The sequence below is a fragment of the Vulpes lagopus genome, chromosome 1 (genome assembly GCF_018345385.1).
Source record: "Vulpes lagopus strain Blue_001 chromosome 1, ASM1834538v1, whole genome shotgun sequence".
NCBI lineage: Eukaryota > Metazoa > Chordata > Mammalia > Carnivora > Canidae > Vulpes > Vulpes lagopus.
The window spans coordinates 61,947,311-61,971,960 of NC_054824.1; the positions used below are offsets into that span (position 1 = coordinate 61,947,311).

Genomic DNA, 24,650 nt, shown 5'->3' on the forward strand with positions numbered 1-24,650 from the left:
GTGTATACTCAATTCTTAACATTTAAAAAAATAAAAAAGGTTAAGTTATTCTATAGCAGTTAAGTACATATAGCAACCAGATAATGGTTTCTAACTACCATTCCTACCTAAAATGAAATCCTTGTTGAAATGGCTGATTCTACATATGGTTCAGAGTAAGTACAAAGTAAGCTATAGATATCTTGTGCTGGAAAGCAAAGAAGCACTCAAAAACCAATGAAGGCCGGGATCCCTGGGTGGCGCAGCGGTTTGGCGCCTGCCTTTGGCCCAGGGCACGATCCTGGAGACCCTGGGATCGAGTCCCACGTCGGGCTCCCGGTGCATGGAGCCTGCTTCTCCCTCTGCCTGTGTCTCTGCCTCTCTCTCTCTCTCTCTCTCTCTCTCTCTGTGACTATCATAAAAAAAAAAAAAAAAAAAAAAAAAAAAACCAATGAAGGTGAGACACCTGGGTGGCTCAGTGGTTGAGTGTCTGCTCAGGGTGTGATCCTGGGGTCCCAGGATACAGTCCTGCATAGGGCTCTCAGCGGGGAGCCTGCTTCTCCCTCTGCCTGTCCCTCATGAATAAATAAATTAAATTTAATTAAAAAAAAAAACAAAAACACCCTAATAATGAAGACATGTAAAAAGGATGACACTAGTGTGACAGGGCTCCCACTGGCCAAATGTAAGGTAATGTGGACATTAATAAGAATCACTAACTAGAGGGGCGTTTGGGTGTTCAGTTGGTTAAGTGTCCCACTCTTGATCTCAGCTTAGGTCTTGATCTCAGTGTTGGGAGTTCAAGCCCCATGTTGAAAAGAATCACTAACTAGAAAACTATCAAGAAAAGTAAAGAAATGACTATTACAAGTCAGGGCAGCAGTTAAATACAGGGAAGGAAGAAAGCACACAGTGGTTTTCTGGAATGCTGATGATGTTCTATTTCTTGACCTGGAAAATAATTACATGAATATTTATTTCATGATTATTTAATAAACCATATGTATTTACTGTGCAGACTTTCTTAATATAGGTGTATTTTCTAATTTTAAAACAAAAACATAAAGTTTTAGGGAATAAACGTAAAAACAAGAGCCTTTTAGAAAGAAAATGACAATATTTTACCTGCAAGAGTATGTAGGCTCTCCTACTTTAAAAACACGACCACAAAGATGAGAAGGTTTATTTGCTTGTTCAAGTTTTGGAAATCCAAATGCGGGATCTTCACCACAAAGGTACCATTCCATTGGTCCCAACAAAACATGCTGTGCCAGCATGTCCTCCTTCTGTGGAAAAGGGTTGGGACCCCTGCAGTAGATTTTGGGTACATAGTGGGCTAAATGCTGGTACACTTCTCTAGTGAGGTCAGTTGCTTGCAGCCATTTCTTTAAAAAAAGAAAAAAGAAAAAATAGGTTTAAACAATGTTAAACTGCTAATTTGAATAAACCTACTATATATTCTTTTAGGTACAAATATAATGATAAAAGTGTCATATATTTTGTTGATGTCACTCATAACTGTGTTTTCTTTCCAAAAAGGGTAAAAATCATTTAGAACTTTATTAAAATGCCAAGCATTTCAGAATTCTACTTCAAGTAAAATGATCCCTCTCCTCAAAATGACTCTTGAAGCAACCTTCTGTAGGGAGTTATAGGAAAATGACCACAACAAATCATCATATAAAACACTAGCCAGGGGCACTTGGGTGGCTCAGTGGTTGAGCCACTGCCTTTGGCTCAGGTTGTAATCCCTGGGTCCTGGGATGGAGTGCCACATCAGGTTCCCCACAGGGAGCCTGCTTCTCCCTCTGCCTATGTCCCTTCTTGTCTCTCTCATGAATAAATAAAATCTAAAAAAAAAAAAAAAAAAAAGACACTAGTCATTACGCCCATCTGACTTCCTTTCTAATAATGCTTTGCTCAAATGATATACTGACTGTGATCTGGATCCTCATGTCAGTTTGCTGATAGGAAGAGTATGCAGTGAATACAGACAAACAATATGCCACTTAGACTTCTCATTGATTAATGATACACCAGTCTCTTATGAATATGAGTCTACAAGAGACTTCGTTCTATCAATTACACCTTCTTTCTCTAATCAACCTGTCTATAAGCCCTTTCCCCTCTGCTCTCCCAGCCCAAAAACAAACAAAAGCCACTTTTCTGTCCTAAACTTTTATGTCCACTACCTGTGATAATTAACCTCCTTTCAACTGAGCTAGAGCTGAAGTTAATGAGGTGACTTTTGGAAAGCCCCTAGGGATGGAGACCTGGTTGCCAGGAGAACAAGCCATTGTGATAAGAAGGTTGGTATAGCCTCCACCCCAGCCTCAGGGAGGGGAGAGGGGCTGGAAGTTGAGCTAATCATTAACAGACAATGATTTATTCAAGTATGCTTACATAATTAAGCTTCCATAAAAATTTCTATGTTGGGGTTCAAAGAACTTCTGGGATGGTGAACACAGAGCTACTGGGATGATGAACACAGAAGTACTGGTGCACCCACAGCATGGAAGCTCTGCATCTCTTCCCACATACCTTGCTCTATGCATCTCTTCCATCTGCTGTGCCTAAATTGTATCATTTTACAATAAATCAATAATCTAGTAAATAGTTTCCCTGAGTTCTGTGAGCCATTCTAGCAAATTATTGAACCCAAAGAGGGGGTCATGGGAACCCTCAATTCGTAGCCAAGTGAGACAGAAGTTCTAGGTAACCTGAAGACCACTGCTTGTTACTGGCATCTGAAGTTTAGTGAGGAGGGCAGTCTTATGGGACTGAGCCCTTAATCTGGGATCTGATGTCAACTTCAGGTGTATAGTGTCAGAATTGAATTGTAGGACACCCACTTTGTGTCTCTGTAGGGGATTAGAGAATTGCTTCGTATGGGAAAAAAACACATTCAGTGGCCACAAGTATTGCTAAGTGTATAGAGAAATACAAGAAAGTTTCTCCTGATTTAAACATCAGTTCAATAGGTCTAAAACTGAACTTATGATCTCCACTACTCCTCCTCAAAAACCTATTCTATCCACTTCCCTATTTTAGATACCAGCATCTACCTAAGTATCCACACCAGAAAAACCTGAAAATCTTCCTTCTTCCTCAATCCAACATCCAATTAGTCATGTCTTATCTATTAGGCTTCCTAAATAATCTGTTGACTCCATCCATTTCTTTCTCTCCATCTCCACAGGCATCATCCCCACTCTGATCCAAAACCCCCACTCCTATGTTTTACCAAGATTAGTGCAAAAATGTCCTAATCAGTCACACACACACACACCCCGCCAGTCTTGCCCTTGTACAGTCCATTTTCTAACCTCATTATCAGAGTGATTCTTGCAAAACATCAATCTGATCATGTCATTCAGCTTCCCCTAGTATTTAAGATCAAGTCAAGTCCCCTGACATGGCTTATAAGGTCCTTTGCCTCTGTCATACTATTTTTCCTCCTTGTGACCTGTAGTGTTCCTCTCTGCTCTGTGGGCTATTTTCTACTCATTCTTCAGAACCCCATGTATGTTTCACTTTCTCTTAAATACCCGCTCTGCCCATTCCTCACTCCCACCACCCATTCCCACTTCCTCTAGGTCTAAAACAGAACCCAGCCTCGTGGGCATTTATTAAAATCTGTTAACTAAATGACTATAAATATATTTATACTACTTACTGTCATATAACATTGATAGTGTAGAAAGATGCTCCAGGTGGCTTTAATGAAAGGAGAGATAATAGATCCAGGCCTGCAGTCTCTAAAAACCAAACCAAATAAGCCCTAGATAAAGCATCCTTCAAACTACCTCCTTCCTTTTCCCTTTTATCTTCAACCTTTTCCCTGTATTGTCATTTATCCCTGCCAATTCTGCATCTTTATTTGTCCACCATACTGCTTTGAGTAATTGCAACTTATTTTGGCTCTAAACCAGGGAAATATTTTAAATCAGAATACATGAAAGGACTCACTTCTACAAAAATGCAGTTAATGGAACTGCTAACTCACAGGCCCAATGTTTACCTATGGATTACAACCGAAGATCACATTACATCCTAGTTAAAAGAGTTAACTTTCCAGTAATATCTAACACCATATAAGGTCTTCATTTTAACTCTTACTTGTACAATCTTCACCTACTTCCTTCCTTCTAAAAATAACTATAGGGGCGCCTAGGTGGCTCCGTGGTTTGGTGCCTGCCTTTGGCCCAGGGCGTGATCCTGGAGTCCCAGGATCAAGTCCCATGTTGGGCTCCTAGCATGGAACCTGCTTCTCCCTCTGCCTATGTCTCTGCCTCTCTGTCTTTCATGAATAAATAAATAAAATCTTTAAAAATAATAATAAAATAAAAATAACTATATATAGAGAGAGATTTAAATATTCCTGAGGTGATATATATATTAACTTTCTAATCAACCTCACATTTTCATGTGTACTAAAAATGTAAAAATCTTCTTTGTAAATTAAGGGACAGAATTGAAGCTTCTTAGGAAGACAATGAAAAAGTTTTCACCCCTGAAGAGAAACTATCTTTTTCAAATGTTACCAATTTAGTTGTGTTTGCTTTATGCCAGTAAGAAACTAAATTACTCTTAAAACAACAGCACTTTGCAGGAGATAATCCCACAGAATTAAGGATTATCTCTTTAGAGAAGTGACTTGAAATCAAAATTGCACACGCTAAATTCTGCAATTACAAAAGGATATTTTTTTAAAAAACGTAGTCAATAGTAAAAAAAAAAAAGTACTCAATAGAAAAAGGCAGAGTCATCAACCAAAAAGCAACCTAAAATCTAATTCTCTGAGCTAAAAAATACTTTTTGGCCACATCTAAGGATAAATGTTTAGTTTTTCACCCACTTTTCAGAAACTATTTCTTTTTTTTTTTTTTTCCCCAGAAACTATTTCAAAATGTGAATGAAGATACAAATTATCCTAAGCAATTTATTTCTGGATAAAAATATTAAGCTTTAAATATTCAAAGAATTCAATCCTATGATCCCAGAAAGTTATGCTTCAGGCAATGCTAATTTACAAAACATTTAAAGGTTTTAACAACCATATTTGTTTTTCTTATATCTTAAATTCTCATTTTTCTTAAAACCACTTTTGCAGGATTTTAATCCAGGGAGAATAAAAGGTGATGCTTTCTAAAAGAAATTATGTGTCTTCTTGTGGCTCCAACACTGATAGGTCAAATCTGTTCATAGATTTTTTTTCTTTCCTTTTTTTTTTTTTTTTATTAAAGAAGTTTCCATGTCTAACATGGGGCTTTTTTAACTCACGACCTTGAGATTAAGCGTTGTATGCTCTATCAAAGGAGCCAGCAGGGCACTCCCTATTCATAAATTCCTTAAACAAAAGATTCAGAAACTAATATCAACTTATGATTAAGAAAAAAAAAATCAACCTTATATAAAATATTTTATATGTTTACTAAATGTTACTATATATTTTACTCAATTACTGTAATATTTATTATATGTATTATATACAATATAACATATTACTAATATTTGCTAATATATTACATATTATTAGTAAAAGCATTTCATCCTAAAAACTGTTTGTAATGTATTTTTATAAATTATTAAGAAGATATAAACATCTGGTTCAAGAAAAGCAGGCATTTCCTTCAAATTTAAAACCACCCAAAAGATTTGGGATCCACAACAGGCATTTAAACTTCATTAAACACTTAATATACAAAGCAAAGTACCTTCACATAAGAACTCTATACCAGAAATATTGAATTAGTGACTGGCAACACTATAGATTAAAAGAAAAAATAATTGTGAAGAGAAATTGAGCAAAGGGAAAACATTTTTTGGCTACCTATCACAAAAATGGCTTACGTATTTCTCAAAAGAATAAAAGCAATGGCTTTTCCTATCCTCAGTAACATAAGCTAACTGTAATTTCTTCAACAGGAAAAACCATTGAGATTTCTAATTTGGTGGCATGTTAATCTGTCCTTATTTCAGACACTTGTGGCTGTCACACCAATGTGCACAACAAAGTAATAAGCACTATCTTATTAGAAGTCCTCCATAAGGGAAGTAAAGAAACTGTCAACTCATTCCACTAAAGTAAACATGTTATGACAATGTTTCCAGGAGCTTTCCTTTTTTGAATGCTAAATTTAAGCCTTGGGATAGAGAGCAAGTACAATAAACATAAAAATGAAAGAATCCCTAGAGGTTAGCCTTTTATTACACTATCTAATTACTATTTTATACTCAATTAAAATTGCATCCTTTAACCACATTTGATTTTGTTTTCAAACAAAGATCACCAACGTGTAAGTCAATTATAAAACAATAATCACTAGTGCTGAAAGGAGGTTTTTAAGACAATATTAAGAAAAATTTTAAACAAATCATATTAAGAGTTCCAGAAATGAAGTAAAAACATTCACAAATCAAAATATAGAAACTCAATAATAAAAGTCTAATTTAAAAATGGGCAAAAGACCTGAACTGACACTTCTAAAGATGTACAGCCAATAAACTCACAAAAGATATTCAGTATTAACAGTCACAAGGGAAATACAAATAAAAACTACAATGAGATACCACTTCACACTCAATAGAATGGCTATAATCAAAAAGACAAGGACACCTGGGTGGTTCAATGGTTGAACATCTGCCTTTGGCACAGGTCGTGATCCCAGGGTCCTGGGATAGAGTCCCAGCATTGGGCTCCCTGTGGGGAGCCTGCTTCTCCTTCTACCTATGTCTCTGCCTCTCTCTGTATGTCTCTCATGAATAAATAAATAAAATCTTAAGAAAAAAAAAAGACAGTAATAGTGTTGGCAAAGATATGGAAAAATTCACTGGAACCCTCACATACTGTCGGTGAAAATGTAAAATGATGCAGTCACACTGGAAAACAGTTTAGCAGTTTCCCAAGACATTAAGCATAAAATTACCATAGAACCCAGCAACTTCATGCCTGAGTATATGCCCAAGAGAAATGAAGATGTATGTCTTCACAAAAATGGACACAAATGTTCACAGCAGCATGATTCTTAATATCCAAAAAGTGGAAACAACGCAAATATCCATCAACTGACAAACGGATAAATGATATATGGTATATTCATATAATGGAAAATCATTTGGCAATAAAAAGGAATGAGGTATTGATACATACTGCAAGGATGAACCTCGAAAACATCTGCTAAATGAAAGAAACCAGTCAAAAAGACAACATATTGTTATGGTTCCATTTATATGAAATTTCCAGAATAAGCAAATCAGTGGAGACAGAAAATAGATAAGTAGTTTAGTTTGGGAGTTTAGGGGAAAACGGGACGTAACTACTGATAGGTATAGGATCTTTTTTTGGGTGATGAAAATGTTCTAAAATTGTGGTGATGCTTGCCCAAATGTGGATATGTTAAAAACCAAATGAACTGAATTTATATATGTGAATTATGTATAAAACTGTCAAAATTTAAAGGCAAAAAATATCCAATATAGACATAAAACTCTACGTATTTCTTTTATGTTTGGGGAAAAACAATATATGTACTTCTTAAATCACAATCATCCCCTGGAACACATTATAATAAAATCCGTGGAGCAAAAAACGTAGATAGACTCAGAGAAGTGCTACAAAACTCATATTGTGGAATCAATTCTACCAAAAAAAAAGAGAAAGGGGCCACTTAAAGATAGTTGATAAGCTTATAATTATCAAAGAGAGTGCTTAAATGCTTTTATTTGTGAGGCATGTTTGTTAGAATACATAAGATGACAAAAAGTCCTTCCTCCTCATAAAAGAAATTTAAAAAGCAGTGTATAAATAAAGTGTGAGAAAAATGACACTAAGCTTACTAAGTAATTTTAAATGGATATGATCCCACAAATTACCAGTAATGAAGGTCTAAAGGCTACAATAACTTCTTTGTTTACTCTGAAACTTATTCTTCACCCAAGAAAACCTTTTTAATCCTTTTTAATTTGTGATAAAGCACTGTGCTATAGCCTAAGATGAAAGAATAGTTTTAAGTGTTATGTGGTTTTAACTATATACAGACAATAAACCCCCAAGCAAGGCCAGGTTATATAGCTGGAAGAATCTTGTATTTTTAATATTAGTTTGCATCTTCTTTAAGGACTTTTGTTGGTCTTTAAATGTTTTTTCATCTTTTCTCAGAAAACCATCTAAAAGTAAACAGAAAAGTAAAACATAGCTCAGATTGTGATCTTCACAAACTCAAATTAAGCCCAAATCAGTACATTTTGATTGCTTTTCCTGGGAATCTCACTGCGTCTGCCTGAGAATTTCACTGCATAAGAATTACTGCATTGGTCTCTAACACCGTTTATAACTAGTTTCCACAGGAACTTCAACAAGGTGGAGAAACTCCAATCACTTGATAGCTTGTAGTTTCAGAATTGGAAAAATTTAGCACACAGCCTGTGTCGATGGCCCAACAGCAACACACAAGATTCAGTGGGAGTAAAAACAACACCACCACTTTGAGGTTAGACAACAGATTAAAATATCAATACAGATATTGACACAATGACAGGGAATAGCTATCATTCTGATCATTTACCGTCTACTTGTAACACTTTCATTTATTTTATTTTTTCCAAATCTCTTTGATAAATGAAGGCACATCTGAAGGCAGATGTGGGATGAAAATCCTCTGGTTGTTGCGATATTATGTAGAAAGTAAATGAAAACAGACCTAAACAAGCTTGTTCAAAAAAAAAAAAAAATCCAAGAGTCATCATTCAACAACACATTAAAATTTTCACGTCTACTCTTGTCAACTGCTTCCACTCTGACTTTAGTGTCCTCATCAATTCACACAAAAATCTCCTCAGGGACCAACAACTCCAAAGGGCCCTCCTAAAATTTTGTTCATAACATTAAGATTGTTGGCATGATTTCAAAGGTCACTCCCTCCCTAGAAACTAAGTTTTTTAAACAGGAGACCTCAGAGGTGAGGCCTAGGTTGTTTGAGTCCATTCATAATCATTCTGGACAATCTGTTTGTTTTTTTTTTGTTTTTTTTTTTTTGGACAATCTGTTCTAATGGCGTTCCCTGTCCTTGAGGAAAGGTGCCATCGAATTTATTAAAGTAATCATTTTACAACTCTGCTGCTTACATGAGCATATTTATAACACACTTTCACTACAAAACTCGGTTTGAATGGTTTAAGTTTGTGGTTTAACTCTTCCTACTATTGCTGTGACGAAATCTCGTATTAGTTTCTGTACGTTGAAAGCCGCTCAGTGTATTAACAATTCCTTTCCATCCACCTATCCCCAACTCCTAGAATAAATTGTTGTTGTTGTTTTAATCTCCCAGCCTCCACTACTGCTTTCTCACACTCAGTAAACATGCCCAGATACTACTTTCGGCACATTCATCAACGCTGTCGACTGACCAAACCGGTGGGGAAATGCACTGAAAGGGGGTATAGGTAGAGGGAGAAGAACACCGTCGTTTGCACCCTTTGGTGCCTTAGGTCGAGCCCAGAAACAAAGTAGGAACCCGGTTTGGGCAGCCTGTTTCGGTGGGGAGGGCAAATGCTCCGCTAATGTGAGAAAAAGGATTAGGCAGGAGAAAAGGAGGGCGATTATACCCCCAAACCAGGTAGTGTCTCCCTTTCCCCTCTTCCAAGAGCTGACAAAAAGGGCAAAGGCCCTTGTGCTGGGGACTTAATGTGTGTGGGGGGGGGGGGGGGGGGGGAATGGAAGAGCTGTCGGTTCTCCTAGGCCGACAGGGAACGCAAGGGTGGCCAGCGCACAGAGCGGCTCTGCGGACTGTTAGAAGATAAAGACGGAAGGACAGGGGCAGGCTCGGTGGCCTCCCCGGGTTGCCCGCAAGGCGAGGCCAGAGAGCCTGGGGAGGTCGTCACCCCGTCAGGGCCGGGCTGCTCCAACAGCTCCAGGGGTCGGGTCCTCCCCCGGGGGCGCGACCTGCGAGCCCCGGACGTCCCTGCCCAGGTCCTGGTACTTACCCCCGCGGTCTCCTCAGCCGAACATTCCAGCAAACTCCGGTCGATGGCCTGCACCTCGGGCTCCAGCTCCGACGCCATCTTCCTTCCTCCTCCCCAGCGCTGACGCTGCTACCGCCGCCCCGAGGGCCGCGGCCTCGCCACAGCCGCGGCCGCCGAGACCGCCACCCGTGCCTCAGGCAGTCAGTCCGGAGTTATCCAGGCGGCCGCGGGTGGGGAAGGAGGACAGGAGTGTGAGGTAAGCCGGACAGGGGAGAGAGCGGCCTCCGGCGCTCCCTCCGGGCCCGGTGCCCGAGAGTCAAGACCTGCCCTCGTCCCTGCCCCAGAGAAGGACACAGAGAGGCCAGGACCTGGCACTCTTGGCTAGCGCCTACCGCGTCCGGCACCGGGAAAGGGGGATACCACCCGAGGGAGGGAGCAGAGCAGCCTGGGAACTGTAGTCCGCCTCGACGCGGACGCGAAGCCGGTGGCGGCCCTTATAGGGTGTCCCGCGAAGGCATTGTGGGAGTTAACCCGGGGAAGGGCAGATGCAGATACGCGGGCGGGGCTTTCCTGTACTGCGAGAACCCTGGGAAGAGACTAGCGGAAAGAAGCGCTCACCTGGGAAGAGGCCGGAGAGCAAGTCATTGTGGGAACTGTAGTTTTACTCCCCCCCAGCTCCTTTTGTTCCTGTTTGTATCCGCAGATACTAGAACGGTGCCTGGCACGTGGTACACATCAAGTACTTTCCAAAGCCTGTTGTGGGTAGGCCGACAGATACCGAGGAAAGAATGGAAGAATCATTGCATTCTATTCCTATAGTTCTATGGCCCTGTCATTTATCATGCCCTCCTTTTTTTGGACTGTACCTGAGGTGGCCATTACCCAGATTTTTTTAAGGTTTTAAAACATACCTAGGGATCCCTGGGTGGCGCAGCGGTTTGGCGCCTGCCTTTGGCCGAGGGCGCGATCCTGGAGACCCGGGATCGAATCCCACGTCGGGCTCCCGGTGCATGGAGCCTGCTTCTCCCTCTGCCTGTGTCTCTGCCTCTCTCTCTCTCTCTCTCTCTCTCTGTGACTATCATAAATAAATAAAAAATTTTTAATTAAAAAAATAATAATAAATAAAATAAATAAAACATACCTAAATACGGTTGGAGAAAACACATTTCCAAGTAATTTAGTTATGGCCACTTATCAAAATTTATTATAAATGTTGCTGCAAAGGAAAAGGAGCCTACCAGGCCAAGTCTGTCAAGATTTACTCTTGACAGGGACATTTTATAAAAATAGATAAGGTACAAAAGAAAATTATGTTTGGTTAGAGGTAATTAGGCTCTTGATTGACGATTGGGAGAGTGGGTTTCTTAGAACAAGTCTTTAGTTCCTTTAGAGTTTATCAGAAAATTGCTTACACATTTTATCAAGCATGCTAATTTATTCTGAGAAGGAGATTGTGAATTAGGAAAAAAAAAAAAGATCTGACACAATCCAGGCCTGGGACCTGTTTTTGTTTTGGCTATTGTTCTAAAAATAATATTAACTAAGTGTCTTGTTTTTCCTTTTTTTATTAGGAAATAAAAATTACCCATAATCTCATAGTTCAAATTAGTCTTGCTATCACTTTTTTTTTTTTTTAAGATTTTATTTATTTACTCATGAGAGACACACACACAGAGAGAGGCAGAGACACAGGCGGAGGGAGAATCAGGCTCCATGCAGGGAGCCTGACATGGGACTAGATCCCGGTTCCCCAGGATCATGCCCTTCCTTGGCTGAAGACGGTGCTAAACCACTGAGCCACCAGGGCTGCCCTTGCTATCACTTTTAAAGATAGGATTAGAAATTCAAACTTAATAGGAACATATTTTTTAAAGATTTTTTTTTTATTATTATTTGAAAGAGAGTGTGCACAAGAAAGCATGAGAGAGTGTGCAGGAGTAGAGGGGAGGGGCAGAGGGAGAAGGAGAAGCAGGTTCCTTGCTGAGCAGGGAGCCTGACTTGGGGGTCCATCTCAGGACCCCAAGATCGTGACCTGAGTCAAAGACAGACGCTTAACCCATTGAGCCACCCAGGTGCCCAATAGGAATATTTTCTTCATTTATCTATCTATTTTTTTTATCTATTTATTTTTAAAGTAAGCTTGAACCCACAACTCCAAGATCAAGAGTCACATGCTCAACTGACAGAGTCTACCAGGCATGAATGTAGAAATATTTTAAAAGGAAAAATGAAAACTACCCCACTTACCCCCAGTCTCCCCTCCCCCCAAATAATTTTTAATACTTCCTTATGATTCTATCTAGAAAAAAAAGTGTGCATATATCTGTATAGATATCTAGGATGTGAGATCTTGAAATGTTCTATGTTTTACTTTCTTCTCTGCCCAATTTCTTTGCACTGTTACCCTACCTCGTTAGAGTCAAGCTGAAGGAAAACTGGGATAGTTAGAACCCGGAAGCAAAGATAATGCCTCTTTAAGGGTCCTAACATAGAATTAAAGCCATTAAAACAGATTGTAAAGAAAATTTCTGCTGTTAACACTATTTCCTTCTATTACTTTAAATTTAATTAATTTTAATTAATTTTAATGTTTTTTTCTAAATTCTTGAGTTGGATGTTTGTTATTAATATTTAATATGTTTAATAGCAAATATTAAGCAGTTTGCAAACTTAAGCATGCATCAGAATCACCTGGAGGTCTTGATAAAATATAGATTTCTAGATCCCAACTTCAAAATTTCTAATTCAATAGATTTTGGGTGGAGATAGAAAACTACAATTCTGTCAAGTTCCTGAGTCATCTTGCTGGCCTGGGGACCAACTTTAGAATCATAGATTTATTTTATTTTTTTAAAAAAGATTTATTTATTTAAGAGAGACAGACAGAGAGAGCACCAGTGGGGGAGGAGGGGACAGGGAGAGGGAGAAGCAGACTTCCCACTCAGCAGGGAGCCTGATGTGGGGGCTCCATCCCAGGACTTTGGGATCATGACCCAAGCTGAGGTCAGACGCTTAACCGACTGAGCCACCCATGCACCCCAGAATCATAGATTTATTGAGGCAATACATTTCCATTATCTACTGCTTTGATTGCATTCCACAAACTTTGGTATATAGTGATTTCATTATCATTCACTGCTAAATGTGTTGTAATTTTTTTATGACTTCTTCTTTGGCCCATATACTATATTTAAAATTTTTCAAATGTGTGTGGCATTGTTATCATTTGTTATTGCTTTCTCATTGTATCATATTATAGGCAGAGAACATGGTCTATATGGTATACATTGTTTAGTATAAAATGACATTCACGTTGCAGTCTATGGTATACATTGTTTAGTATAAAATGACATTCACGTTGCAGTCTATGGTCAACAAATTCTTCAAAGCCATTTTTTCTCCAAATAATACCTTCAAATATTTCTTTAAACATTACCAATCAGTTCTATTCTCTCCTTCTGGAACTTCTGTTTGAAACTTCTTTTCTATCCTCTATTAATCTTTTTCATTCTTCTATACTTTTAACTGTGCCATATTCTGCACGTATCTTCTAGTGTGCAAACTCTCTTCAACTGTCTAATCTGATAATGAAAAATCTACTGAGTTTTTATTTTCAGTGATTTCCTTTGTCTTTCTAGAAATTATATTTAATTCATTTCAAAGATTCCTGTTTTCTTTCATGTCTTGTTACTTATGTATAGTTCTAAATCTTTTTTGTATCTTTAATACTTTTAAATATGCATATTCAGTAGTGTTCATTAGATTGTTGTAGGTATGAAGATCTTGGGAATCTAATCTTACTTTGTGTGTGTGTGTGTGTGTGTGTGTGTGTTAATGATTTAAATGAATGTTTCCTTTCTGCTTTGTAATTATGAGTTTTGAGATCATCTTCATTTAACATTAGCTGTTGGAAATTTAAGAGGCCTCTGATAAGAGCATGTACCTTCAGAGCAGTTTTCCATTTGCCTCTGCAAAGTCAGGCATTCTAGAAGCATTGTAAAGTCAGGACCAGGTACTCTGGGAGTATCATATATGTAGGACCAGTCTTTATGTTAGTTTCTTGGCTTGAGGTTCCCTAATAATATAAATTCAATTGTGTGGCATTGTCCCTGTTTATCCATTTTTAAGGGAGAATACTTTTTCCTACTTAGAGTCAAGGTTAAAAGTTTCCTTGTCAGTTCCCTCTGCAGGTCAGTACATGTTTTTCTAGTCCATCTTTTCACCAATGTTACTCTCCTTTGAGAGCCCTGGCTTTATGTAGGGATCACAGTTTCAATTTGTGTTTCTTGGATCCAAGGTTGTCTTATGTTCCCATGTGGGTATTTAAAACATCCAGTTGAACAGGGCATATTGAATATCTCATGACAGTGAAGCATGAGGGTGGGGAAGAGACTAGGGAATCACAACATCAAAATTTTGGAAGGTGGGATTCAAATGGATGAGAAATAACTAACTTAGCAGTCAGAAAATGCTGAAACCTAAGTTAGCAGCAGAGAAGCCCAGAATCAAGGGAATTTATGAAAAGAACTCTGAAAGTCTTAGAAATTTAAAGCATCATATTACTCTGAGAGTAATATGGGTGAGAGTAATATGGGTGAAGATGATGCTTCAGAGCAAGAATATTGTTTGAAAGTCTATAGAGCAAGAAGTTAGATCACCCTATCTTCCACCCTGGAAGAAGACTGGAGGCTTTTCCTCTAGACAGGCTGCATTTAAGGTCTTTAGACTGAAACACCAGGCACAGCTAAGGACAGAGACACAGTACTAAATTCTAGAGTGTTAATTCAAAGTCTATACACTAAACAGGCTCACTCCTGTGCATTTCCCCACACTTGACTCTGAGAACACTAGTGGCTGGCTAGTAACTCCTGGGGAGGAGTTTGAGAGAGTCTTCTGCAGAGAAACTGACCAGCCAAAAAGAAAGAAAATCTAGGGACGCCTGGGTGGCTCAGCGGTTGAGAGTCTGCCTTCAGCTCAGGGCGTGATCCTGGAGTTCTGATATCAAGTCCCACATTGGGCTCCCTGCGAGGAGCCTGCTTCTCCCTCTGCCTGTGTCTTTGCCTTCTCTCTGTGTCTCTCATGAATAAATAAATAAAATCTTAAAAAAAAAGAAAGAAAGAAAGAAAGAAAGAAAGAAAGAAAGAAAGAAAGAAAGAAAGAAAGAAAGAAAGAAAATCTGTCAGAGGGGTGGAACCCTGTATTAGATTCCTTGGGCTGCTATAACAGAACACCATCAACTGAGTGGCTTAAAAAACAGAAATTTAGGGGATCCCTGGGTGGCGCAGCAATTTGGCGCCTGCCTTTGGCCCAGGGCGCGATCCTGGAGACTGGGGATCGAATCCCATGTCAGGCTCCCGGTGCATGGAGCCTGCTTCTCCCTCTGCCTGTGTCTCTGCCTCTCTCTCTCTCTCTCTCTCTCTCTCTCTCTCTCTGTGACTATCATAAATAAATAAAAATTTAAAAAAAAATCTTCTTCTTAAAAAAAACAACAAAAAAAAAACCCAGAAATTAATTTTCTCATAGTTCTGGACTTTTAGAACATCAGGAACAAAGAGAATCCTACAACTTCCAGAAAGAGAAAACACAAAGGCAACAGAATCAGAATGGCACCAATCTTTAAAATATGCAGAGTAAAAACTCTGAAAAATAGGAGTTCTAGAAAGAATGACAACAAAAATGGATGAGTATAAATTATAAAGGAAATTTTTCAAGAAAACTTGCAAGAAGTGGGCAGCCCAAGTGGCTCAGTGGTTTAGCACCACCTTCAGCCCAGGGCGTGATCCTGGAGACCCGGGATGGAGTCCCACATCGGGCTTCCTGCATGGAGCCTGCTTCTCCCTCTGCCTGTGTCTCTGCCTCTCTCTCTCTCTCTCTCTCTCTCTCTCCCTCCCTCCCTCTGTGTCTCTTATAAATAAATAAATAAAATCTTTTTTTAAAAAAACTTGCAAGAAGTGAAATTCTAGACTGAGGGAGCCCATCCACTACCTAGATCAATTGCTTTAAATACAGCAATATTGGAGTGCCTGGCTGGCTTGGTTGGAAGAGCATGTGACTCTTGATCTTGGGGTTGTAGGTTCAAACTCCACATCAGGTGTAGAGATTACTTAAAAGTAAGGTATTTTTTAAAAGATTTTTTTTATTTATTTAAGAGAGAACACAAGCGAGCACAAGCATGGGGGAGAGAAAGAGTAGAGGGGGACACAGAAGCAGACCTCCCAGGACCCCGGGATCATTACCTGAGCCAAAGACAGATGGTTAACCAACTGAGCCACCCAGGTGCCCTGAAAATAAGCTATTTTTAAAAAAGATTTTATTTATTTATTCACGAGAAACACAGAGAGAGAGAGGGAGGCAGAGACACAGGCAGAGGGAGAAGCAAGCTTCATGCAGGGAGCCCGATGTGGGACTCCATCCCAGGTCTCCAGGATCATGCCCTGGCCCGAAGGCGGCGCTAAACCGCTGAGCCATCCGGGCTGCCCAAAAGTAAACTATTTTTAATAAATAAATAAATAAATAAATAAATAAATAAAGCAACTTCATGGCAAATCATCAAGAACTTTTAGAACATTAGGATCAAAGAGAATCCTACCAACTTCCAGAGAGTCAAAACACAAAGACAACAGAATCAGAATGGCACCAATCTTTAAAATATGCATTTAAGATCATATTTATTATATTTTTATCCAACATTTCTAGAGATTTGTGTTGGGAGTGGTGGTTACCTAGGTGATAAAGTTTATTATATTTTCCAGATAACTAAAATGTGAGTTGAATGAAGCAGGGACCCTGTTTTTATGCATGTGTCCATGTTCCTAGAACAGTGTTTGGAACATAGTAGGTGCCCAATAAATTTTTACTAGATGAATGAGTAAACCACAACTCCACTTTGATCTTTTAAAAAGATTTATTCATTCATTCATTCATTTAATAGAGAGAGAGAAAATGTGCAGGCAGGGAGAGGGAGAAGGAGAAAACCAGACTTTGTGCTGAGCACAGAGCCTGATGTGGGGCTCAATATCAAGATCCTGAGATGGTTACCTGAGCCAAAATCAAGAGTCAGATGCTCAACCGACTGAGCCATCCAGACTCCTCTCCACATTAATTTTCTTAATTCCATAATGCTCCGTTATTTTTAATAGCTACATAGTATTCCGTGATATGAATGCATCATAATGTATTTAGCCTTACTAATGGACTCATTGGCTTTTTTGATGTTTTGTGTAATTAATAAATTCCTTGTTCATATAGATTGGCAAATTCTTATAAGTATAGTCATGTAAGGGAGCCATATATGAGGTAGGGAAAGAATTGAGTTTAGCCCTGAGTGAAGAGTTAGTCACATAAGATCTGGGACAAGAGCATTCTAGACAAAGAATGCTTTGCAGTAAGGGCAAAGGCCCTGAGGCTGAAACAGACTTGAATTAAGAATAATATAAAAGCTATGACTTTATGGCAAAACATTTTCAGATAGGGGCGCCTGGGTGGCTCAGTTGGTTGGGTATCTGACTTAATTTTCAGCTTAGGTCATGATCTTGAGATTATGGTGTTGAGCCCTGCATTGGGCTCTGCCCTGGGTGTGGGGCCTGCTTGGGATTCTCTTTTGCCCTCTCCCTTTGCCTCCCCCCCAATATATTTTTTAAAGTTTTCAGATAAATAAATGCTGTGGTTATTAGTAACAGGTATATTATTCCTATTTACTAAAACCTTTTCAGATGCATTATTATTTTCACTCAAAACATGATGGAACTGGGGTTCACATAGATAACTTACTCAAAGTCATTGTGGCAGATTGATTGCAGTGTTATGGCCCTAATTAATGTCCCCCAAAACCAATTCCACTAAAATGTGACTCTGTCACAATCTTTGCACCTATTTTCCCATCCTTTGAAACTGGGCTGGCCTCATGACTTGCTTTAGTAACTAGAATGCAATGAAAATGACAGTATGCCAGTATGCCAAGCCTAGATCTCTAGAGGTGGTCTTGCATACTCCGACCCTCTTTCTTGGACCTCTGCTTTCTCCATGGCAGCAAGGTTGGTCTAGCCTTCTGGGATGAGAGACCACATGGAGGAGGACAGAGGTACACAGGTTAAGAGCCAGCCAACTCCTGGAAGCAGAGTCACCTTGCTGACCTGTGGGTAGCTGTAAGCATGTGAGGGAGTCCAAGGAGACCAGAAAAACTGGCCTTAATTCCTGACCTGTAGAATTGTGCACCAAATGATTATTATTTTAAGCCACTGAGTTTCTAAGTGGTTCTTATATGCAAAAGTAGCTAGTTGATTTTAGATTAGTAGCAGAGCTGAAAATTGAACTTAGGTCTCTCCAACTTGGAAGCTCTCATATTCTTTCCATGCTATCTTGCCCCCCTCATGTACCCATTTCTAGGAAAATTAATTTATTAGATTTCTCATAATTCAAATAACCAAACTCACAGATAATAGGAGATAATCTAGTCTCCTGTTTTCCTTGACAGATCCTAAAATAATTAGTTGGATCTTCTTAGAGGCCATGGGTAAAATATTGAGAACTTTTGTCCTTGATATATTTCAAAACATTGAACTGAGATCTTTCTATCTTAGAAGGATCACACACACTCTTGGGAACAAGGTTATCCAGCTCCCTCTTTGATACTGAGATAATTGGCAGTGATGACAGCCTATTTTAACTTATTTTTCTCATTTGTGGTATTGTGAGTGGGTTCCCTCTAGTTTCTAAAAACATGTTATAAAGCAGCTGGTAGGTAGAGTCCTCAGGCAATAACAAAGTAAACAATATATGAATAGACAAATTAAGGTTTTGAAGAGTATTTCATTTTTTCTATATCTATCATCACTGATGTAAGTTATCTCTGAGGAATGGAACACTAGGAGACTTGTGGTTTTCTGCTCCCTAAAGGCAGCTTATCAAGATCATCATTTTTCCAGATGTGGGAAGGATTATCACATGGCATACCGTGAGGCAGACTTGTCCAGCTAGCACATTCCACCCAATTAATTATTTCTGTTAATTGGGTGTGGAGGGGTGTGACAAAGACTCTGTCCTTGACCTACCTCTAGTCAGGTTCTTCTGAGTCCTCTTTTTAAGTGGGCCTTGGGATCTGTCCTTGGCCCGCTTATTCTAGTTTAGCAAGAATCATGCTGAGTCAGTTTGGCAAGAATCTCCCACCTTTGGTCTGATCACTTTGCTATTTAATCAAATTCCTCATCCCTCATCCTTGATATTTTATCACCCTAGCCTGCCTTCAGCAAGAATCTGGCTACGGTTGTCTGCTTCTCTCTCTCTCTCTCCTCTGTGACTATCATAAATAAAATTAAAAAATTAAAGAAAAAAAGAAAAAAAAAAAAAAGAATCTGGCTACGTTGGTCTAGCAGTCCTCTCAGCTTTGATGTTTCCTCTTAAGGATCGTCACCCTCTGACCCCATCCTGCTCCTTGGCTATAAATCTCTATTCCTTGTTGTATTCTGAGCCTGATCTTTCTCCTCAACTACAAAACCCCATTGAATAAAGTCTTCTTTACCATCTTTTTTTTTTTTTTTTTTTTTTTTTTCTTTACCATCTTTAAACAAGTATCATGAATATTTTTTTTCTTGACAGGTGCAATGTACTCTTTAAAGTGTATAAATAATTGTACTTAGTTATTATATGAGGCAAAGTGAAAGAAAGAGTCTGGTATCCGCCTGGCTTTGCAAAGACATTAGTAAACCAGTGACACCCAACCCAAAAAGGACAAAGGCATAAGGCTGCTAGGAAGGGTACTGTTCTACTGGCCTCTCAGAACCCATCATTCACAAGTTTAGTTACTGTAGCAAATGCTGTGGATTGGCTTGCTAGCCAATTTCATCTGGGTATGCTTTCCTGTGCTACAAAGTGTGGTAAGCCAAACACTACATTTCTCACCTTCCTTTGCAAGCAGGGCTCTTAGACAAATCAGTTATATGTGCTCCAATGAGATTTAGAAGTTGAAAGTGAGGGCAGCCCAGGTGGCTCAGCGGTTTGGTGCTGCCTTCCACCCGGGATGTGATGCTGGGGACCCAGGATCGAGTCCCATGTTGGGCTCCCTGTGTGGAGCCTGCTTCTCTCTCTGCCTGTGTCTCTGCCTCTCTCTCTCTGTCTCTATGTCTCTCATAAATAAATAAAATCATTAAAAAAAAAAAGTTGAAAGTGAGTTGGAGGCTGTCTTTCTGTCTCCATGGCTCTTATCAAGCATGATCATGGAGATGTTGAGTTGTCTGCAGCAGGATCCAGTCTATAGTTTCTAGAATATTATGAGGCCATTATTATGGCAGTAGCAGTAATTTCCAGATTCTTGGATTGCAGCTGGGGTGGGGGGTATATTCTTAAATTTAGCAGTTCCAGGATCACTCTCCCAGATGTTCATCCTAAAATTGCATCTCTACCCCAATTAACTTGTGAGGATCTACTTTCTTGTATCAATATCTACTTACTTAAAAAAAAAAAAAAAAAACCTGCATCACAGTTTCTATTTTTTGCAACCATACCTTTATTGATGGTTACTGTGATGGTTAATTTTAGGTGTTAACTTGGTTGAGCTATGGTGCCCAGTTGTTTGGTCAAACGCTAGTATGGATATGGCTGTGAAGGTATTTTGCAGACGTGATTAACATTTACAAGCCAGTAGACTTTAAGTAAAGAAGGTTACCCTTGATACTCTAGGTGGGCCCCATCCAGGCAACTGAAGGCCTTAAGAACAAAAGCTGAGGTTTCCTGGAGAAGAAGGAATTTATTTCAAACTATAACAGAGATCTTATCTGAGTTTCCAGCCTACTGGCCTGCCCTACATTTTCCAGACTTGCCAGCGCTCTTGATAGTGAGAGCCATCCTTACAATAATTCTCTCTCTGTATCTATAAACTGGTTCTATTTCTCTGGAGAATCCTCATTGATACAATTACTAATTAGCAAATGCACATTTATTTTGTTGTTGGGCTCCTTTAATTAACCATATAGTTTTTCCATTTCATATTAAATTTTTTCTAATTAAAAATTTATTTTTTAATAGATACTATTACCACATGGCCTACAATTTTAAAAGTATGAAAGGGTATTGTAATGAAAAGTAAATCATTCTCCTACCCCTTCTATTTAGCTATTAGGTTCTCTCTTCTGAAGACAGCTACTGTTTCCATTTTTTGATGTGTCCTTCTAGAGTTTCTGTACAAGTATTTTCTTGTTCCTATACCAATGGTAGCATACACGCACATTTTCTGTATTATTCCTTTTCATTTAGGAGATTTCTCCACATGTATATCGAGTCCCTTCTTTTTAAAAATAGGCTAGCTAGCATTCCAATAGATATGTTTTATTTATTTTAACGATCCCTTGTTGATGATGTTTAAATCATTTCCAATCTTTTGTACTTACAGACCATGCTGCAATCAATAACTGTAAAAATATCATGATGCACATGTGTGAGTCTATCTGTGGGATAGATACATTCTCAAAGCTGGAATTTCTCGATTATAGGATGTAAGTGTTTTTTAAATTTAATATGTCTCAAAATTACTCATGTGCAAATTTCAGGAATTAAAGGGTTCTACAAAGTTTGTTAAGGGAAAAAAAAAAAAGGAAGAAGAAAAAACCAAAGCAGTCCCTAGTCTCTTTCCTCCCATTTCTCCTTCTCAGAGGCAATCACTTTGAATTATTTTAGCTGCTTCCATATCTCAAAATAGCTTCCCTGTACTGCTTCTTGATTTTTTTTTCCATTTTAGGTATCGTTTATGCACTTCCTGTAACGAAAGATGAGGATTTGACTCTCCTTCAGTCCCTGCCCCCAGCACATACACACACCCTTCTTATTTCTCTATCCTCCTAATATAGCTATATGACAATGATTTTGTGATATTTTTCTCTAGAGAGAATAGGGAGATAATTCAATCTTTTCTTGAGCATGGTTAATTATAATTTGTTTTTATTATTGATAGTAGAGATGTATAAAATAAACAACTTTCCATACACATAGTATTGCTCTGCTATAGGTTGAAGCAGAATTCTGATAAGTTTTGTGTAAATGTTTTGCACCAAAACAAAACAAAAAACCTGTATGGTGCATTATCCAGTATATCCAAAAAACCTGTGTTGCATTATCCAGTATATTCCTGATAGGAGAAAAATGAATTGCTAAGAACTGAATCCATCACTTGCAATTTCCTGTATCTGATTAATGGAAAAAGTTTTCCACAGACTAGCTTCTGGTTCCTTACATTCAGACCTTGTTTCTCTGCTCCTACTCACCTACTTCTGCTGCCAGGCATCATAGTACATCTTGTTAGAACCTCTGGCCCTGTACCCTCATGTAATAGCCCTAGGTGAGTTAGTACAGTAGGAGGTAGGAATATTCCTGAAGCAATTCCTACTGGAATGGTTGACAATAAGCTAACTTTATACAGATGTGACTGTAAGCTACATAAATAAATCCAACTAAATCTAAATTGCATAGATCTTCAACTTACTTTCCCTTGGTTCCCAAAACTGCATATATGACAAAGGGAAAGTTGGATAGGAAAGACACCGTGAAGTTGACCAATCGCAGTAAAAATATCTTTCCTTGAAAATTTTACCAAATACATGATTGTGTGTAGGGCTCCTGAAGCTGAGGCTAGGGCTCCTGAAGCTGAGGCTTCATTAGCTTCATGAGCAATCCACTGCTGGCTCTAAGCCTACAGAGCAATCAGCTCATTTTGGAGTAGGTCAGAAAACTCCAAGAGAGATTTCAAGATAAAATTTTTTTTTTTTTTAATTTTTATTTGTTTATGATAGTCACAGAGAGAGAGAGGCAGAGACACAGGCGGAGGGAGAAGCAGGCTCCATGCACCGGGAGCCTGATGTGGGATTCGATCCCGGGTCTCCAGGATCGTGCCCTGGGCCAAAGGCAGGCGCCAAACCACTGCGCCACCCAGGGATCCCTCAAGATAAAATTTATAAGGAAAGATTTAGTGAGTTGGTGGAGATTTAGGAATTGAACATTCTGATGTGTTCAGAGAAAACTGTAAAAATGAAAAAACAAGACAAGTATTAACTCCATGGGAAACAAAAAGCTGTGCAGGAAAAGTCACTGTAATTTACATATGGCTCAGCTATAATTAATTTTTATCAGCATAATATAAACTCTGAGGAATGGATAGATGGACAGATTGGTGTTTTATTTTTTAAAAAAATTTTTAAATTTTTATTTATTTATGATAGTCACACACACAGAGAGAGAGAGGCAGAGACACAGGCAGAGGGAGAAGCAGGCTCCATGCACCGGGAGCCCGACGTGGGATTCAATCCCGGGTCTCCAGGATCGCGCCCTGGGCCAAAGGCAGGCGCCAAACCGCTGCGCCACCCAGGGATCCCTATTTTTATTTTTTTAAGATTTATTTATTTATTCATGAAAGACACGGAGAGAGGCAGAGACATAGGCAGAGGGAGAAGCAGGTTCCCTGCGGGGAGCTGGATGGGAGACTTGATCCAGAACCCCGGGATAACGACCCGAGCCAAAGGCAGATACTCAACCACTGAGCCACCCAGGCACCCCTGGTGTTTTATGAAGTATAATAAAATGTTAAGTGTAGAATTTGGGTGGTAGGTAGATAGTGTTTATCATGAAATTCTTGGTACTTTTCTATAGGTTTAAAATTTTTCACAATAGATTTTGGGGAGGAAAATTATGCAGCTGAAACATATAGAGAGAAAAGACATGGATCAGCGGAACCTGGGTGGTGCAGTCACTTAAGCGTCCAACTCTTGATTTCAGCATGAGTCATGATCTCAGAGTTGTGAGATCAAGCCCCATGTTGGGCTCTGAGCTGAGAGTGGAGGCTGCTTATATTTCTCTCCCTCCCCACCCTCCTTAGCTCAATCTGGCTCTCTCTCTTTCTCTAAATAGATAAACAAAGACATGGATCAAGCAGTTAACACATAAAAAAATATTCTATTTTTCTGAATTTTGTGTTTGTAGTATTTTCCTGCTTTTATTTATTTTTTAAAAGATCTTTAAAAAATTATTTATTCATGAGAGACAGAGAGAGAGAGAGGCAGAGGCACAGGCAGAGGGAGAAGCAGGCTCCATGCAGGGAGCCTGATGTGGGACTCGACCCTGGGTCTTCAGGATCAGGCCCCGGGCTGAAGGCAGCACTAAACCACTGAGCCACCCAGGCTGCCCCTGTATTTTCCTGCTTTTAAAAATTTATAGCTTATTATGATTTATTTTCTCATTCTACATAAGTATTCATTTTCATACTTAATTTTGTATTTGTAATTTCATATTTTATTTTCTTTTTTAAGGTTTTATTTATCTGTGTGTGTGAGAGAGAGAGAGTGCATGAGCAAGGGGGAAGAGCAAAGGGAGAGGGAGAAGCAGACTCCCTGCTGAGAAGGGAGCCTGATGTGGGACTCAATCCCAGGACCCTGCAATCACACCCTGAGCTGAAGGCAGATGTTCAACAACTGAGCCACCCAGGCACCCTGAGAAGCTCTTTTTTGAGCTTGCAATAATGGAATTATTTTTCTTTTGCTCTCCCACTTGATTCATAGTTTGCCTGAGTATAGAATTCTAGGTTGGAAATAATTTTCCTCCAGAATTTTGAAGGCAGTTCCCAATTGTCTTCTGTCTCCCAATATTTTTCTTTTTTTTTTCTCCCAATATTTCTATGAAGAAATCTAGAGCCATTCTAATTACTGATTATTTATGATCTGTTTTTCTATCTC

The 24,650-nt window shown here is 39.1% G+C and overlaps 1 protein-coding gene across 6 annotated transcripts in view; it reads right to left on the bottom strand.

Annotated features, from left to right (window-relative positions):
- Positions 1-10,630, bottom strand: part of UBR2 (ubiquitin protein ligase E3 component n-recognin 2) — a 122,975-nt gene extending 112,345 nt beyond the window's left edge. For 2 of the 6 annotated variants that reach the window (XM_041769855.1, XM_041769780.1), the window contains exons 1-2: positions 9,964-10,619; positions 1,105-1,364 (exon numbers count right to left, since the gene is read on the bottom strand). In XM_041769855.1, the coding sequence (XP_041625789.1) occupies positions 1,105-1,364; positions 9,964-10,041 (338 nt within the window). In that variant the 5' untranslated portion in view covers positions 10,042-10,619. Of the gene's footprint in view, positions 1-1,104; positions 1,365-9,963 lie in introns of those variants that run through there. The other 4 variants (XR_005990143.1, XM_041769746.1, XM_041770067.1 and 1 more) reach the window with 4 other exon arrangements.
- Between the last annotated feature and the right edge of the window lie 14,020 nt (positions 10,631-24,650).